The sequence below is a fragment of the Electrona antarctica genome, assembly GCF_951216825.1.
Source record: "Electrona antarctica genome assembly, contig: scaffold_25, whole genome shotgun sequence".
In the NCBI taxonomy this organism is placed as follows: Eukaryota; Metazoa; Chordata; class Actinopteri; order Myctophiformes; family Myctophidae; genus Electrona; species Electrona antarctica.
In genome coordinates this window covers 9086606-9106974 of record NW_027637034.1, presented here as the reverse complement: position 1 = coordinate 9106974, position 20369 = coordinate 9086606, and the positions used below count along the sequence as shown (strand labels likewise).

At 41.8% G+C, this 20369-nt stretch overlaps 4 protein-coding genes across 4 annotated transcripts; all 4 read left to right on the top strand.

Annotated features, from left to right (window-relative positions):
• Positions 1-406: 406 nt before the first annotated feature.
• On the top strand, positions 407-1621 carry LOC306919264 (cysteine/serine-rich nuclear protein 3-like; the record flags this gene model as incomplete). Its single annotated transcript, XM_079532078.1, has 1 exon — positions 407-1621. A coding segment is annotated over one exon (1215 nt), but the record flags the coding sequence as incomplete, so codon positions are not given.
• A 4216-nt stretch (positions 1622-5837) lies between these two features.
• On the top strand, positions 5838-7052 carry LOC306919263 (cysteine/serine-rich nuclear protein 3-like; the record flags this gene model as incomplete). Its single annotated transcript, XM_079532077.1, has 1 exon — positions 5838-7052. A coding segment is annotated over one exon (1215 nt), but the record flags the coding sequence as incomplete, so codon positions are not given.
• A 4221-nt stretch (positions 7053-11273) lies between these two features.
• Positions 11274-12488, top strand: LOC306919261 (cysteine/serine-rich nuclear protein 3-like; the record flags this gene model as incomplete). Its single annotated transcript, XM_079532076.1, has 1 exon — positions 11274-12488. A coding segment is annotated over one exon (1215 nt), but the record flags the coding sequence as incomplete, so codon positions are not given.
• Positions 12489-16707: 4219 nt separating this feature from the next.
• On the top strand, positions 16708-17880 carry LOC306919260 (cysteine/serine-rich nuclear protein 3-like; the record flags this gene model as incomplete). The annotated part of the gene is made up of 1 exon (XM_079532075.1): positions 16708-17880. A coding segment is annotated over one exon (1173 nt), but the record flags the coding sequence as incomplete, so codon positions are not given.
• Between the last annotated feature and the right edge of the window lie 2489 nt (positions 17881-20369).

Genomic DNA, 20369 nt, shown 5'->3' with positions numbered 1-20369 from the left:
TAGGTACATTGCACTGAAGTCCCCAGGTCCCCCCAGTCGAGCTTGTACCTGTAACTTGGGGGAAGTCTATTATAATTATTACTGATTCTCCAGTAAAGACATGTTGCCTCTACAAAAACCACACTACAAATGAAAGAAACCAGAACAAGAGAACACACACCCATTGATTCTGATTGGACGGAATGAAACAATGGCCAAGTAAACCACACCCATCAACAAAGCTAATTGGCCGAATGACTATGAGTCACGCCCACCATTAGGAACACATAAAACCAGGGCTCCAGCACAACTAATCATTCTCCTAACAGAATCTTGCCTGAGGAAGGACCAACCAGTCCGAAACGTCTACTTTTCCAGCTCTCCTTTATATTTGATTCCGTCGTGAGTGAAGCGCCACCGTCGAGTCATGAGAGGTATTCTGAAAAGAAAGTTTGAGGAGGTCGACGATGAAGATCCATTCTACTCCTCACCTCCATCATCGTCCCTGCCTTCTCCTGCCTCCACGGAATGGGATTCTGATGGGGAGAGCAGCTCCTCAGAAAGCCAGGACTTTACAACTAATGGTTCTGCTTCACCTGCTGCCAGTCAACCCATCCAGTCTATTCTGAAGAGGCCAAAGCTGGAAGGGAGGCAGAGCAACGTGCACTTTGATCTGGTGACGGTGTTCTACTTCCCACAATGCCAGGGTTTCACTAGCGTACCCCTTCGCGGGGGTGCCAGTCTGGGCATGTTGCACAGGCACAGCACTCTCCGCAGGTACACAATGGCAGAGCACGCCCTGGAACAACGGAGTTGGCGCAGAGAGAGACTACGAGAGAGACGGAGAGAGGAGAAGCTTGAGGCTTTGAGACACCAGTTGATGGCCAATGGTACCATTGACCAGAGAGAATCTGAGCGACTGACTGCAGACCAGGTCCCAGACGGAGACACTGACGTCCACATCACCGACGCCGAGCTGGAGGATGGGAACAGCTTCCTGCAGCCGTACTCCTACAAGCACAGACAGGCACTCCTGCGAGCAGCAGGTGTGAAGCACATTGACAAAGAGGAGAAGAGACAGCTGCATTCCCTGCGTGTCTTCAGGGAGGACTCTGGATGCAATTGCCAGGGTTTCTGTGAGCCAGAGACTTGTGAATGCAGTCTGGCAGGAATCAAGTGCCAGATGGACGCATGCCTCCCATGCTGCACTAAAGACGGCTGCGCAAACATTCAGGGACGCGTAGAGTTCAACTCCAGACGCGCGCAGACCCACTACATCGACACCGTCATGAGGCTAGAACTAGAGAGGCTACTACAAGATGATACGCCTGACCAACTGGACCACCAGAGCGCGGCTCCAGAAGATCTCCAGTTGGATGTGGACCAGGGACCCCCAGCAGGGGATGCCCCGGAAAAAAGCTGTCCCTTCGGGTTTTCCGCCGAGGACGAAGGGCTTCCTCTCACCATGCCCCCCACCCCTTCCTACCATTTCAGTCCAGAGCGCTCCGTGGTGGAGGAGAACAGCTGTAGCAGCGACATGACCGACTCCTCATGCTCCCCTTCCCAAAGCGAAGACTCGGATGACGTCGGGGGAAGCCCGGGTCTGGTTGACATGGACGATGGAGCTGCAGGGCTGGCCCACCCCCTCAGCCTCTGTGACAATGACAATGACAATGACACATATAGGGCCTTGTTTGCAGACTGGAACGGCCAGACCAAAGTCAATGAGTTTGACTTTGAGGGGTTGTTGTCGTTGGTTCACCAGCATGATGTTGTCTAGTTTGATGTCTGTGTGGATCAGACCGATTCCCTTCAGGGCCTGGAGTGCAATGGCAAGCTGCAAGACAAGAATAAAGAGCATGATCAGAAATTCAGAAATTAAAACTCAGTATCTTTGTATCAATATTTTTTCCATTACTTTAAAATGTAATTGTCAATAAAAATGTTTTGTTTTGTGTTTTCCAGGAACCAGAGGAGTATTACACAGTGCAGGAGTTAAAGGCAGAACTGCTAATAGAGGATGTTATGTATACACTTACATGTGTGATTTGCTCACTGGAAGAAGTGTTCTCCTCCCTGCGTTGCGATGCTGATGAAACATCTTGTGACGTCTTCATGGACCTGTTGAAACGAATGCTTCATCTGGATCCAGAGGGGAGGATAACACCTGACCAGGTGTTGGACCATCCCTTCATCACCATGCCTCACCTATGACCGTCTCAAGGTGTTTGTGGGGTCAACCATTGCAAATGTAATGCACTCCCAGTTATTGGTATTGGATTTTGTGTACAGTATACATGTTTGACTATGACAACGCCACAATATGGTGATGTCGGCCAACACTGATCCAGACAGGACACTATGCTACCTAAGACACTTCAGTCAACTGAAACTGAGATCATGTGTGACCCATGGGGTGTACCATTTGTGATCACAGTACTCTTAGTAGTTATACTGTAAGAACACATGCACTATCACTGACTGTTACTATATGACTATATACTATACACACTGCTGTTGCAGTGCTGCTAATAGATGATGTTATGTATACACTTACATGTGTGATATTATCTGCTGCTAAGTGTTGTCTCTCACCTGCACAACAGACTGTGATTCTATATTAGTATATTATATACATTTCATGTGTTTATTTTACATTTTGTATTTAATATTGCACTTGCAAGTTTATATTGTACATACCAGTACTGTATATGACATCACATCAAACTGCATTTGATTGAGTTTTTCTTTCTCTTCTGCACTGTAATGTTTTATGTATTTTTGTTTTAAAATAAGCATTTCTAATTGTATGTATTATTCCCTTGCACATTATGTAGGCCTATATTAGACATGTTATATTAGACATTGTGTTATGTTCACATCATTGGCTGAATTCCAACTGAGAAGAAATTAGCACAATACATTTTGTAAATAATTGTTCTATTGATATATGTTTTAAACATGGTTTAAATAAAACGTGTTACCTTGAAATATGCGTTGTGTACGTTCTTAAATATGGCCCAGAACAGGTTTTAAAACATTCATATTTTCCAGTTAACTTATATCTCTACATTTATTGATTGTATACTAGATAGAACGTCCTTGCGGTCATGTTTCCATCCATCCATGTCCTATATATGTATTAGTAAAGGCTATTAAATTAGTGTCTATTTGGGGGTCCTTGGCGTGACGTTTGGGAACCACTGATATACAGCAGGGTATAAAGCCTTTTAAAACAAACAGCAGCATGTTGTGCACTCACTGTAAGTAAACATTGCACTTTAACATTGTCACCACAAACAATAATAGCAATGATTGTTACAAGAACATATAGCCATTTTAACACACCTGAAACATTGCACACTAGAAAGCTGAAAGAGTGATAACAGTTCCATGTGATGATAGACCTATTACTGTAGTTCTGCTGAAACTCATCAGAGTCAAAGAGGTGTGAAATGGTCTCAGTTCATCCAAAATGTGATCATTAGCAGGTGATCTGTCCAATGCCAGACAACGAGTGACCATTAACACGTTAATCTCTGCATTTGAATGCATATAGTGAATGAAGCATCAGCCATCATCATTTAGCATGTGTACATTTTAACATGGGGAAAGAATGTGGGGTTTGTTCATTATTTAGCATTTGAAAAACATTGAATAAAAGTGCATTCATCACCACCATATTGAGAGAGAACCCTGCAAAAATGTATCAGCTTATGTTTTTGTTCAGTGTATTTTCATTCAATCCCTTCCAGTTTCACTATGACTTATATGACTGGATATGGAGACAGTAACCTCTGTTACTGAACAAACAAATAATTAATATAGGATATAATTGAATAAGTATAATGATATATCCTGATTTATCTTGACTTATCCTGATCATTTATTAATACTATGGACACATGTTTCTGCACACAGGCCTACACATTACACAATGGGATTTCACTGTAAATATAGATAAGAAATGAAATGAAACCAATAGCGCACAATAGGATATGAGACTTTGATTTGACAATATACTTATTTGCTGTTCCAGTCCTGTACAGAAACCAGACCACTGTCTTCTATACTAAAGTGGAAACAAATTGAACCTACATTACAACCTAACACGTAAAATACAAGGGGTGCTGTATATAGGCTACTTGTAAAAGACAAGATGTGAAGGCTTGTCTACTATTTATAAATATTGTTTGAAACAAATAGGCCTAACTGTTTTACTTCCGTGTTCTTGTTTTTAATAAATGTTTAAAGTCAAGATTTGTTTTTTATCTGTGGTTTGTAAGTGTTCCAAGATAAATTAAGATAAATGGGATGTAAATCACAGTATGAGCAGTTGTTTCTTCACCAGAGCTGGTTCTCCTTGGTTCTGATGTTACTGAAATAATGTGGAGAAATCCTCAAGATGAATGGCTCTGCTGCAGTAACAATGAATTCATATCCACTTATTCAATAGTTAGATTGTACATATTTATCCAGATACTGAGTAAGTCATTTTTGGATGAACTACTATACTGCTTTTTAAGGTTTATTATAAACCAGCAGTTGTTATGCACCACATGTGGAAGAACTCCCAGAAAACAGCAGGTATGCTGGCACTCTTATTTATTTTACATCACAATGAAATACTGTTCTGTTTCCCACTGCATTTGATTGAGTTTTTCTTTCTCTTCTGCACTGTAATGTTTTATGTATTTTTGTTTTAGTTATGATTTTATATATGTTTCCTGATGTGTGCAAAGCACATTGAAATGCCTTGTTGGAATTTGCTATACCAATAACGTTATTTTATATTTATGCTGGCTCCTGCTTTGACTTTAAGAAACTCCTCAATGGATCACTAGACTAGTAGACTAAATATTGTTCAACCAAAGTGGACTGTTATGTTCAAGTGGACTCTGTTTTCGACCATTGAATGGTTTTTCTCCAGATTAACTGGAAAACCAGTTCTTAAAGGGGCATTCCACTCATTTTCAACATTTTACTATGTCATTATATACCTTAGAGCTGCATTAAACATGCCAAAATATTAGACAAGTTGTTTTGATTTTGTACCAAAACTCCCCAGCCACATAGACAAAGCCAACACTCAATGGAAATCAGACTTTGAATAGGGGACACATTAGCACATTCCAAACCAGCCTGGGACAAGAAGCATAGAGGTGTCACTGACACCAAATGGGCCATTAGACACCGGGCTTAGGAAACAAAAGAGAAACACATGTAAATTTGTCTTTGTTGAAATGGAGCCATGGGGTGAATTAACCCCAATAAAGCTAAATAAACCAAAAGTCCTACAACAATAAGGTAAACTTAAACTCTTAAACTTAAACTGGAGATAATCTAAGAGTGATTGGATTAGGCTTCCTTCAAGTACATGGCGAATGCACTCATTCCTTGCAATGTACTTACATACACTTACATATGTTGCGACCTTCGGTCGCAACATATGTAGGTACATTGCACTGAAGTCCCCAGGTCCCCCCAGTCGAGCTTGTACCTGTAACTTGGGGGAAGTCTATTATAATTATTACTGATTCTCCAGTAAAGACATGTTGCCTCTACAAAAACCACACTACAAATGAAAGAAACCAGAACAAGAGAACACACACCCATTGATTCTGATTGGACGGAATGAAACAATGGCCAAGTAAACCACACCCATCAACAAAGCTAATTGGCCGAATGACTATGAGTCACGCCCACCATTAGGAACACATAAAACCAGGGCCCCAGCACAACTAATCATTCCTCTAACAGAATCTTGCCTGAGGAAGGACCAACCAGTCCGAAACGTCTACTTTTCCAGCTCTCCTTTATATTTGATTCCGTCGTGAGTGAAGCGCCACCGTCGAGTCATGAGAGGTATTCTGAAAAGAAAGTTTGAGGAGGTCGACGATGAAGATCCATTCTACTCCTCACCTCCATCATCGTCCCTGCCTTCTCCTGCCTCCACGGAATGGGATTCTGATGGGGAGAGCAGCTCCTCAGAAAGCCAGGACTTTACAACTAATGGTTCTGCTTCACCTGCTGCCAGTCAACCCATCCAGTCTATTCTGAAGAGGCCAAAGCTGGAAGGGAGGCAGAGCAACGTGCGCTTTGATCTGGTGACGGTGTTCTACTTCCCACAATGCCAGGGTTTCACTAGCGTACCCCTTCGCGGGGGTGCCAGTCTGGGCATGTTGCACAGGCACAGCACTCTCCGCAGGTACACAATGGCAGAGCACGCCCTGGAACAACGGAGTTGGCGCAGAGAGAGACTACGAGAGAGACGGAGAGAGGAGAAGCTTGAGGCTTTGAGACACCAGTTGATGGCCAATGGTACCATTGACCAGAGAGAATCTGAGCGACTGACTGCAGACCAGGTCCCAGACGGAGACACTGACGTCCACATCACCGACGCCGAGCTGGAGGATGGGAACAGCTTCCTGCAGCCGTACTCCTACAAGCACAGACAGGCACTCCTGCGAGCAGCAGGTGTGAAGCACATTGACAAAGAGGAGAAGAGACAGCTGCATTCCCTGCGTGTCTTCAGGGAGGACTCTGGATGCAATTGCCAGGGTTTCTGTGAGCCAGAGACTTGTGAATGCAGTCTGGCAGGAATCAAGTGCCAGATGGACGCATGCCTCCCATGCTGCACTAAAGACGGCTGCGCAAACATTCAGGGACGCGTAGAGTTCAACTCCAGACGCGCGCAGACCCACTACATCGACACCGTCATGAGGCTAGAACTAGAGAGGCTACTACAAGATGATACGCCTGACCAACTGGACCACCAGAGCGCGGCTCCAGAAGATCTCCAGTTGGATGTGGACCAGGGACCCCCAGCAGGGGATGCCCCGGAAAAAAGCTGTCCCTTCGGGTTTTCCGCCGAGGACGAAGGGCTTCCTCTCACCATGCCCCCCACCCCTTCCTACCATTTCAGTCCAGAGCGCTCCGTGGTGGAGGAGAACAGCTGTAGCAGCGACATGACCGACTCCTCGTGCTCCCCTTCCCAAAGCGAAGACTCGGATGACGTCGGGGGAAGCCCGGGTCTGGTTGACATGGACGATGGAGCTGCAGGGCTGGCCCACGCCCTCAGCCTCTGTGACAATGACAATGACAATGACACATATAGGGCCTTGTTTGCAGACTGGAACGGCCAGACCAAAGTCAATGAGTTTGACTTTGAGGGGTTGTTGTCGTTGGTTCACCAGCATGATGTTGTCTAGTTTGATGTCTGTGTGGATCAGACCGATTCCCTTCAGGGCCTGGAGTGCAATGGCAAGCTGCAAGACAAGAATAAAGAGCATGATCAGAAATTCAGAAATTAAAACTCAGTATCTTTGTATCAATATTTTTTCCATTACTTTAAAATGTAATTGTCAATAAAAATGTTTTGTTTTGTGTTTTCCAGGAACCAGAGGAGTATTACACAGTGCAGGAGTTAAAGGCAGAACTGCTAATAGAGGATGTTATGTATACACTTACATGTGTGATTTGCTCACTGGAAGAAGTGTTCTCCTCCCTGCGTTGCGATGCTGATGAAACATCTTGTGACGTCTTCATGGACCTGTTGAAACGAATGCTTCATCTGGATCCAGAGGGGAGGATAACACCTGACCAGGTGTTGGACCATCCCTTCATCACCATGCCTCACCTATGACCGTCTCAAGGTGTTTGTGGGGTCAACCATTGCAAATGTAATGCACTCCCAGTTATTGGTATTGGATTTTGTGTACAGTACATGTTTGACTATGACAACGCCACAATATGGTGATGTCGGCCAACACTGATCCAGACAGGACACTATGCTACCTAAGACACTTCAGTCAACGGAAACTGAGATCATGTGTGACCCATGGGGTGTACCATTTGTGATCACAGTACTCTTAGTAGTTATACTGTAAGAACACATGCACTATCACTGACTGTTACTATATGACTATATACTATACACACTGCTGTTGCAGTGCTGCTAATAGATGATGTTATGTATACACTTACATGTGTGATATTATCTGCTGCTAAGTGTTGTCTCTCACCTGCACAACAGACTGTGATTCTATATTAGTATATTATATACATTTCATGTGTTTATTTTACATTTTGTATTTAATATTGCACTTGCAAGTTTATATTGTACATACCAGTACTGTATATGACATCACATCAAACTGCATTTGATTGAGTTTTTCTTTCTCTTCTGCACTGTAATGTTTTATGTATTTTTGTTTTAAAATAAGCATTTCTAATTGTATGTATTATTCCCTTGCACATTATGTAGGCCTATATTAGACATGTTATATTAGACATTGTGTTATGTTCACATCATTGGCTGAATTCCAACTGAGAAGAAATTAGCAGAATACATTTTGTAAATAATTGTTCTATTGATATATGTTTTAAGTTGTAAACATGGTTTAAATAAAACGTGTTACCTTGAAATATGCGTTGTGTACGTTCTTAAATATGGCCCAGAACAGGTTTTAAAACGTTCATATTTTCCAGTTAACTTATATCTCTACATTTATTGATTGTATACTAGATAGAACGTCCTTGCGGTCATGTTTCCATCCATCCATGTCCTAAATATGTATTAGTAAAGGCTATTAAATTAGTGTCTATTTGGGGGTCCTTGGCGTGACGTTTGGGAACCACTGATATACAGCAGGGTATAAAGCCTTTTAAAACAAACAGCAGCATGTTGTGCACTCACTGTAAGTAAACATTGCACTTTAACATTGTCACCACAAACAATAATAGCAATGATTGTTACAAGAACATATAGCCATTTTAACACACCTGAAACATTGCACACTAGAAAGCTGAAAGAGTGATAACAGTTCCATGTGATGATAGACCTATTACTGTAGTTCTGCTGAAACTCATCAGAGTCAAAGAGGTGTGAAATGGTCTCAGTTCATCCAAAATGTGATCATTAGCAGGTGATCTGTCCAATGCCAGACAACGAGTGACCATTAACACGTTAATCTCTGCATTTGAATGCATATAGTGAATGAAGCATCAGCCATCATCATTTAGCATGTGTACATTTTAACATGGGGAAAGAATGTGGGGTTTGTTCATTATTTAGCATTTGAAAAACATTGAATAAAAGTGCATTCATCACCACCATATTGAGAGAGAACCCTGCAAAAATGTATCAGCTTATGTTTTTGTTCAGTGTATTTTCATTCAATCCCTTCCAGTTTCACTATGACTTATATGACTGGATATGGAGACAGTAACCTCTGTTACTGAACAAACAAATAATTAATATAGGATATAATTGAATAAGTATAATGATATATCCTGATTTATCTTGACTTATCCTGATCATTTATTAATAATATGGACACATGTTTCTGCACACAGGCCTACACATTACACAATGGGATTTCACTGTAAATATAGATAAGAAATGAAATGAAACCAATAGCGCACAATAGGATATGAGACTTTGATTTGACAATATACTTATTTGCTGTTCCAGTCCTGTACAGAAACCAGACCACTGTCTTCTATACTAAAGTGGAAACAAATTGAACCTACATTACAACCTAACACGTAAAATACAAGGGGTGCTGTATATAGGCTACTTGTAAAAGACAAGATGTGAAGGCTTGTCTACTATTTATAAATATTGTTTGAAACAAATAGGCCTAACTGTTTTACTTCCGTGTTCTTGTTTTTAATAAATGTTTAAAGTCAAGATTTGTTTTTTATCTGTGGTTTGTAAGTGTTCCAAGATAAATTAAGATAAATGGGATGTAAATCACAGTATGAGCAGTTGTTTCTTCACCAGAGCTGGTTCTCCTTGGTTCTGATGTTACTGAAATAATGTGGAGAAATCCTCAAGATGAATGGCTCTGCTGCAGTAACAATGAATTCATATCCACTTATTCAATAGTTAGATTGTACATATTTATCCAGATACTGAGTAAGTCATTTTTGGATGAACTACTATACTGCTTTTTAAGGTTTATTATAAACCAGCAGTTGTTATGCACCACATGTGGAAGAACTCCCAGAAAACAGCAGGTATGCTGGCACTCTTATTTATTTTACATCACAATGAAATACTGTTCTGTTTCCCACTGCATTTGATTGAGTTTTTCTTTCTCTTCTGCACTGTAATGTTTTATGTATTTTTGTTTTAGTTATGATTTTATATATGTTTCCTGATGTGTGCAAAGCACATTGAAATGCCTTGTTGGAATTTGCTATACCAATAACGTTATTTTATATTTATGCTGGCTCCTGCTTTGACTTTAAGAAACTCCTCAATGGATCACTAGACTAGTAGACTAAATATTGTTCAACCAAAGTGGACTGTTATGTTCAAGTGGACTCTGTTTTCGACCATTGAATGGTTTTTCTCCAGATTAACTGGAAAACCAGTTCTTAAAGGGGCATTCCACTCATTTTCAACATTTTACTATGTCATTATATACCTTAGAGCTGCATTAAACATGCCAAAATATTAGACAAGTTGTTTTGATTTTGTACCAAAACTCCCCAGCCACATAGACAAAGCCAACACTCAATGGAAATCAGACTTTGAATAGGGGACACATTAGCACATTCCAAACCAGCCTGGGACAAGAAGCATAGAGGTGTCACTAACACCAAATGGGCCATTAGACACCGGGCTCAGGAAACAAAAGAGAAACACATGTAAATTTGTCTTTGTTGAAATGGAGCCATGGGGTGAATTAACCCCAATAAAGCTAAATAAACCAAAAGTCCTACAACAATAAGGTAAACTTAAACTCTTAAACTTAAACTGGAGATAATCTAAGAGTGATTGGATTAGGCTTCCTTCAAGTACATGGCGAATGCACTCATTCCTTGCAATGTACTTACATACACTTACATATGTTGCGACCTTCGGTCGCAACATATGTAGGTACATTGCACTGAAGTCCCCAGGTCCCCCCAGTCGAGCTTGTACCTGTAACTTGGGGGAAGTCTATTATAATTATTACTGATTCTCCAGTAAAGACATGTTGCCTCTACAAAAACCACACTACAAATGAAAGAAACCAGAACAAGAGAACACACACCCATTGATTCTGATTGGACGGAATGAAACAATGGCCAAGTAAACCACACCCATCAACAAAGCTAATTGGCCGAATGACTATGAGTCACGCCCACCATTAGGAACACATAAAACCAGGGCTCCAGCACAACTAATCATTCTCCTAACAGAATCTTGCCTGAGGAAGGACCAACCAGTCCGAAACGTCTACTTTTCCAGCTCTCCTTTATATTTGATTCCGTCGTGAGTGAAGCGCCACCGTCGAGTCATGAGAGGTATTCTGAAAAGAAAGTTTGAGGAGGTCGACGATGAAGATCCATTCTACTCCTCACCTCCATCATCGTCCCTGCCTTCTCCTGCCTCCACGGAATGGGATTCTGATGGGGAGAGCAGCTCCTCAGAAAGCCAGGACTTTACAACTAATGGTTCTGCTTCACCTGCTGCCAGTCAACCCATCCAGTCTATTCTGAAGAGGCCAAAGCTGGAAGGGAGGCAGAGCAACGTGCGCTTTGATCTGGTGACGGTGTTCTACTTCCCACAATGCCAGGGTTTCACTAGCGTACCCCTTCGCGGGGGTGCCAGTCTGGGCATGTTGCACAGGCACAGCACTCTCCGCAGGTACACAATGGCAGAGCACGCCCTGGAACAACGGAGTTGGCGCAGAGAGAGACTACGAGAGAGACGGAGAGAGGAGAAGCTTGAGGCTTTGAGACACCAGTTGATGGCCAATGGTACCATTGACCAGAGAGAATCTGAGCGACTGACTGCAGACCAGGTCCCAGACGGAGACACTGACGTCCACATCACCGACGCCGAGCTGGAGGATGGGAACAGCTTCCTGCAGCCGTACTCCTACAAGCACAGACAGGCACTCCTGCGAGCAGCAGGTGTGAAGCACATTGACAAAGAGGAGAAGAGACAGCTGCATTCCCTGCGTGTCTTCAGGGAGGACTCTGGATGCAATTGCCAGGGTTTCTGTGAGCCAGAGACTTGTGAATGCAGTCTGGCAGGAATCAAGTGCCAGATGGACGCATGCCTCCCATGCTGCACTAAAGACGGCTGCGCAAACATTCAGGGACGCGTAGAGTTCAACTCCAGACGCGCGCAGACCCACTACATCGACACCGTCATGAGGCTAGAACTAGAGAGGCTACTACAAGATGATACGCCTGACCAACTGGACCACCAGAGCGCGGCTCCAGAAGATCTCCAGTTGGATGTGGACCAGGGACCCCCAGCAGGGGATGCCCCGGAAAAAAGCTGTCCCTTCGGGTTTTCCGCCGAGGACGAAGGGCTTCCTCTCACCATGCCCCCCACCCCTTCCTACCATTTCAGTCCAGAGCGCTCCGTGGTGGAGGAGAACAGCTGTAGCAGCGACATGACCGACTCCTCGTGCTCCCCTTCCCAAAGCGAAGACTCGGATGACGTCGGGGGAAGCCCGGGTCTGGTTGACATGGACGATGGAGCTGCAGGGCTGGCCCACGCCCTCAGCCTCTGTGACAATGACAATGACAATGACACATATAGGGCCTTGTTTGCAGACTGGAACGGCCAGACCAAAGTCAATGAGTTTGACTTTGAGGGGTTGTTGTCGTTGGTTCACCAGCATGATGTTGTCTAGTTTGATGTCTGTGTGGATCAGACCGATTCCCTTCAGGGCCTGGAGTGCAATGGCAAGCTGCAAGACAAGAATAAAGAGCATGATCAGAAATTCAGAAATTAAAACTCAGTATCTTTGTATCAATATTTTTTCCATTACTTTAAAATGTAATTGTCAATAAAAATGTTTTGTTTTGTGTTTTCCAGGAACCAGAGGAGTATTACACAGTGCAGGAGTTAAAGGCAGAACTGCTAATAGAGGATGTTATGTATACACTTACATGTGTGATTTGCTCACTGGAAGAAGTGTTCTCCTCCCTGCGTTGCGATGCTGATGAAACATCTTGTGACGTCTTCATGGACCTGTTGAAACGAATGCTTCATCTGGATCCAGAGGGGAGGATAACACCTGACCAGGTGTTGGACCATCCCTTCATCACCATGCCTCACCTATGACCGTCTCAAGGTGTTTGTGGGGTCAACCATTGCAAATGTAATGCACTCCCAGTTATTGGTATTGGATTTTGTGTACAGTACATGTTTGACTATGACAACGCCACAATATGGTGATGTCGGCCAACACTGATCCAGACAGGACACTATGCTACCTAAGACACTTCAGTCAACGGAAACTGAGATCATGTGTGACCCATGGGGTGTACCATTTGTGATCACAGTACTCTTAGTAGTTATACTGTAAGAACACATGCACTATCACTGACTGTTACTATATGACTATATACTATACACACTGCTGTTGCAGTGCTGCTAATAGATGATGTTATGTATACACTTACATGTGTGATATTATCTGCTGCTAAGTGTTGTCTCTCACCTGCACAACAGACTGTGATTCTATATTAGTATATTATATACATTTCATGTGTTTATTTTACATTTTGTATTTAATATTGCACTTGCAAGTTTATATTGTACATACCAGTACTGTATATGACATCACATCAAACTGCATTTGATTGAGTTTTTCTTTCTCTTCTACACTGTAATGTTTTATGTATTTTTGTTTTAAAATAAGCATTTCTAATTGTATGTATTATTCCCTTGCACATTATGTAGGCCTATATTAGACATGTTATATTAGACATTGTGTTATGTTCACATCATTGGCTGAATTCCAACTGAGAAGAAATTAGCACAATACATTTTGTAAATAATTGTTCTATTGATATATGTTTTAAGTTGTAAACATGGTTTAAATAAAACGTGTTACCTTGAAATATGCGTTGTGTACGTTCTTAAATATGGCCCAGAACAGGTTTTAAAACATTCATATTTTCCAGTTAACTTATATCTCTACATTTATTTTGTATACTAGATAGAACGTCCTTGCGGTCATGTTTCCATCCATCCATGTCCTATATATGTATTAGTAAAGGCTATTAAATTAGTGTCTATTTGGGGGTCCTTGGCGTGACGTTTGGGAACCACTGATATACAGCAGGGTATAAAGCCTTTTAAAACAAACAGCAGCATGTTGTGCACTCACTGTAAGTAAACATTGCACTTTAACATTGTCACCACAAACAATAATAGCAATGATTGTTACAAGAACATATAGCCATTTTAACACACCTGAAACATTGCACACTAGAAAGCTGAAAGAGTGATAACAGTTCCATGTGATGATAGACCTATTACTGTAGTTCTGCTGAAACTCATCAGAGTCAAAGAGGTGTGAAATGGTCTCAGTTCATCCAAAATGTGATCATTAGCAGGTGATCTGTCCAATGCCAGACAACGAGTGACCATTAACACGTTAATCTCTGCATTTGAATGCATATAGTGAATGAAGCATCAGCCATCATCATTTAGCATGTGTACATTTTAACATGGGGAAAGAATGTGGGGTTTGTTCATTATTTAGCATTTGAAAAACATTGAATAAAAGTGCATTCATCACCACCATATTGAGAGAGAACCCTGCAAAAATGTATCAGCTTATGTTTTTGTTCAGTGTATTTTCATTCAATCCCTTCCAGTTTCACTATGACTTATATGACTGGATATGGAGACAGTAACCTCTGTTACTGAACAAACAAATAATTAATATAGGATATAATTGAATAAGTATAATGATATATCCTGATTTATCTTGACTTATCCTGATCATTTATTAATACTATGGACACATGTTTCTGCACACAGGCCTACACATTACACAATGGGATTTCACTGTAAATATAGATAAGAAATGAAATGAAACCAATAGCGCACAATAGGATATGAGACTTTGATTTGACAATATACTTATTTGCTGTTCCAGTCCTGTACAGAAACCAGACCACTGTCTTCTATACTAAAGTGGAAACAAATTGAACCTACATTACAACCTAACACGTAAAATACAAGGGGTGCTGTACATAGGCTACTTGTAAAAGACAAGATGTGAAGGCTTGTCTACTATTTATAAATATTGTTTGAAACAAATAGGCCTAACTGTTTTACTTCCGTGTTCTTGTTTTTAATAAATGTTTAAAGTCAAGATTTGTTTTTTATCTGTGGTTTGTAAGTGTTCCAAGATAAATTAAGATAAATGGGATGTAAATCACAGTATGAGCAGTTGTTTCTTCACCAGAGCTGGTTCTCCTTGGTTCTGATGTTACTGAAATAATGTGGAGAAATCCTCAAGATGAATGGCTCTGCTGCAGTAACAATGAATTCATATCCACTTATTCAATAGTTAGATTGTACATATTTATCCAGATACTGAGTAAGTCATTTTTGGATGAACTACTATACTGCTTTTTAAGGTTTATTATAAACCAGCAGTTGTTATGCACCACATGTGGAAGAACTGCCAGAAAACAGCAGGTATGCTGGCACTCTTATTTATTTTACATCACAATGAAATACTGTTCTGTTTCCCACTGCATTTGATTGAGTTTTTCTTTCTCTTCTGCACTGTAATGTTTTATGTATTTTTGTTTTAGTTATGATTTTATATATGTTTCCTGATGTGTGCAAAGCACATTGAAATGCCTTGTTGGAATTTGCTATACCAATAACGTTATTTTATATTTATGCTGGCTCCTGCTTTGACTTTAAGAAACTCCTCAATGGATCACTAGACTAGTAGACTAAATATTGTTCAACCAAAGTGGACTGTTGTGTTCAAGTGGACTCTGTTTTCGACCATTGAATGGTTTTTCTCCAGATTAACTGGAAAACCAGTTCTTAAAGGGGCATTCCACTCATTTTCAACATTTTACTATGTCATTATATACCTTAGAGCTGCATTAAACATGCCAAAATATTAGACAAGTTGTTTTGATTTTGTACCAAAACTCCCCAGCCACATAGACAAAGCCAACACTCAATGGAAATCAGACTTTGAATAGGGGACACATTAGCACATTCCAAACCAGCCTGGGACAAGAAGCATAGAGGTGTCACTGACACCAAATGGGCCATTAGACACCGGGCTCAGGAAACAAAAGAGAAACACATGTAAATTTGTCTTTGTTGAAATGGAGCCATGGGGTGAATTAACCCCAATAAGGCTAAATAAACCAAAAGTCCTACAACAATAAGGTAAACTTAAACTCTTAAACTTAAACTGGAGATAATCTAAGAGTGATTGGATTAGGCTTCCTTCAAGTACATGGCGAATGCACTCATTCCTTGCAATGTACTTACATACACTTACATATGTTGCGACCTTCGGTCGCAACATATGTAGGTACATTGCACTGAAGTCCCCAGGTCCCCCCAGTCGAGCTTGTACCTGTAACTTGGGGGAAGTCTATTATAATTATTACTGATTCTCCAGTAAAGACATGTTGCCTCTACAAAAACCACACTACAAATGAAAGAAACCAGAACAAGAGAACACACACCCATTGATTCTGATTGGACGGAATGAAACAATGGCCAAGTAAACCACACCCATCAACAAAGCTAATTGGCCGAATGACTATGAGTCACGCCCACCATTAGGAACACATAAAACCAGGGCTCCAGCACAACTAATCATTCTCCTAACAGAATCTTGCCTGAGGAAGGACCAACCAGTCCGAAACGTCTACTTTTCCAGCTCTCCTTTATATTTGATTCCGTCGTGAGTGAAGCGCCACCGTCGAGTCATGAGAGGTATTCTGAAAAGAAAGTTTGAGGAGGTCGACGATGAAGATCCATTATACTCCTCACCTCCATCATCGTCCCTGCCTTCTCCTGCCTCCACGGAATGGGATTCTGATGGGGAGAGCAGCTCCTCAGAAAGCCAGGACTTTACAACTAATGGTTCTGCTTCACCTGCTGCCAGTCAACCCATCCAGTCTATTCTGAAGAGGCCAAAGCTGGAAGGGAGGCAGAGCAACGTGCGCTTTGATCTGGTGACGGTGTTCTACTTCCCACAATGCCAGGGTTTCACTAGCGTACCCCTTCGCGGGGGTGCCAGTCTGGGCATGTTGCACAGGCACAGCACTCTCCGCAGGTACACAATGGCAGAGCACGCCCTGGAACAACGGAGTTGGCGCAGAGAGAGACTACGAGAGAGACGGAGAGAGGAGAAGCTTGAGGCTTTGAGACACCAGTTGATGGCCAATGGTACCATTGACCAGAGAGAATCTGAGCGACTGACTGCAGACCAGGTCCCAGACGGAGACACTGACGTCCACATCACCGACGCCGAGCTGGAGGATGGGAACAGCTTCCTGCAGCCGTACTCCTACAAGCACAGACAGGCACTCCTGCGAGCAGCAGGTGTGAAGCACATTGACAAAGAGGAGAAGAGACAGCTGCATTCCCTGCGTGTCTTCAGGGAGGACTCTGGATGCAATTGCCAGGGTTTCTGTGAGCCAGAGACTTGTGAATGCAGTCTGGCAGGAATCAAGTGCCAGATGGACGCATGCCTCCCATGCTGCACTAAAGACGGCTGCGCAAACATTCAGGGACGCGTAGAGTTCAACTCCAGACGCGCGCAGACCCACTACATCGACACCGTCATGAGGCTAGAACTAGAGAGGCTACTACAAGATGATACGCCTGACCAACTGGACCACCAGAGCGCGGCTCCAGAAGATCTCCAGTTGGATGTGGACCAGGGACCCCCAGCAGGGGATGCCCCGGAAAAAAGCTGTCCCTTCGGGTTTTCCGCCGAGGATGAAGGGCTTCCTCTCACCATGCCCCCCACCCCTTCCTACCATTTCAGTCCAGAGCGCTCCGTGGTGGAGGAGAACAGCTGTAGCAGCGACATGACCGACTCCTCGTGCTCCCCTTCCCAAAGCGAAGACTCGGATGACGTCGGGGGAAGCCCGGGTCTGGTTGACATGGACGATGGAGCTGCAGGGCTGGCCCACGCCCTCAGCCTCTGTGACAATGACAATGACACATATAGGGCCTTGTTTGCAGACTGGAACGGCCAGACCAAAGTCAATGAGTTTGACTTTGAGGGGTTGTTGTCGTTGGTTCACCAGCATGATGTTGTCTAGTTTGATGTCTGTGTGGATCAGACCGATTCCCTTCAGGGCCTGGAGTGCAATGGCAAGCTGCAAGACAAGAATAAAGAGCATGATCAGAAATTCAGAAATTCAACTCAGTATCTTTGTATCAATATCTTTTCCATTACTTTAAAATGTAATTGTCAATAAAAATGTTTTGTTTTGTGTTTTCCAGGAACCAGAGGAGTATTACACAGTGCAGGAGTTAAAGGCAGAACTGCTAATAGAGGATGTTATGTATACACTTACATGTGTGATTTGCTCACTGGAAGAAGTGTTCTCCTCCCTGCGTTGCGATGCTGATGAAACATCTTGTGACGTCTTCATGGACCTGTTGAAACGAATGCTTCATCTGGATCCAGAGGGGAGGATAACACCTGACCAGGTGTTGGACCATCCCTTCATCACAATGCCTCACCTATGACCGTCTCAAGGTGTTTGTGGGGTCAACCATTGCAAATGTAATGCACTCCCAGTTATTGGTATTGGATTTTGTGTACAGTACATGTTTGACTATGACAACGCCACAATATGGTGATGTCGGCCAACACTGATCCAGACAGGACACTATGCTACCTAAGACACTTCAGTCAACGGAAACTGAGATCATGTGTGACCCATGGGGTGTACCATTTGTGATCACAGTACTCTTAGTAGTTATACTGTAAGAACACATGCACTATCACTGACTGTTACTATATGACTATATACTATACACACTGCTGTTGCAGTGCTGCTAATAGATGATGTTATGTATACACTTACATGTGTGATATTATCTGCTGCTAAGTGTTGTCTCTCACCTGCACAACAGACTGTGATTCTATATTAGTATATTATATACATTTCATGTGTTTATTTTACATTTTGTATTTAATATTGCACTTGCAAGTTTATATTGTACATACCAGTACTGTATATGACATCACATCAAACTGCATTTGATTGAGTTTTTCTTTCTCTTCTGCACTGTAATGTTTTATGTATTTTTGTTTTAAAATAAGCATTTCTAATTGTATGTATTATTCCCTTGCACATTATGTAGGCCTATATTAGACATGTTATATTAGACATTGTGTTATGTTCACATCATTGGCTGAATTCCAACTGAGAAGAAATTAGCACAATACATTTTGTAAATAATTGTTCTATTGATATATGTTTTAAGTTGTAAACATGGTTTAAATAAAACGTGTTACCTTGAAATATGCGTTGTGTACGTTCTTAAATATGGCCCAGAACAGGTTTTAAAACATTCATATTTTCCAGTTAACTTATATCTCTACATTTATTGATTGTATACTAGATAGAACGTCCTTGCGGTCATGTTTCCATCCATCCATGTCCTATATATGTATTAGTAAAGGCTATTAAATTAGTGTCTATTTGGGGGTCCTTGGCGTGACGTTTGGGAACCACTGATATACAGCAGGGTATAAAGCCTTTTAAAACAAACAGCAGCATGTTGTGCACTCACTGTAAGTAAACATTGCACTTTAACATTGTCACCACAAACAATAATAGCAATGATTGTTACAAGAACATATAGCCATTTTAACCCACCTGAAACATTGCACACTAGAAAGCTGAAAGAGTGATAACAGTTCCATGTGATGATAGACCTATTACTGTAGTTCTGCTGAAACTCATCAGAGTCAAAGAGGTGTGAAATGGTCTCAGTTCATCCAAAATGTGATCATTAGCAGGTGATCTGTCCAATGCCAGACAACGAGTGACCATTAACACGTTAATCTCTGCATTTGAATGCATATAGTGAATGAAGCATCAGCCATCATCATTTAGCATGTGTACATTTTAACATGGGGAAAGAATGTGGGGTTTGTTCATTATTTAGCATTTGAAAAACATTGAATAAAAGTGCATTCATCACCACCATATTGAGAGAGAACCCTGCAAAAATGTATCAGCTTATGTTTTTGTTCAGTGTATTTTCATTCAATCCCTTCCAGTTTCACTATGACTTATATGACTGGATATGGAGACAGTAACCTCGGACACATGTTTCTGCACACAGGCCTACACATTACACAATGGGATTTCACTGTAAATATAGATAAGAAATGAAATGAAACCAATAGCGCACAATAGGATATGAGACTTTGATTTGACAATATACTTATTTGCTGTTCCAGTCCTGTACAGAAACCAGACCACTGTCTTCTATACTAAAGTGGAAACAAATTGAACCTACATTACAACCTAACACATAAAATACAAGGGGTGCTGTATATAGGCTACTTGTAAAAGACAAGATGTGAAGGCTTGTCTACTATTTATAAATATTG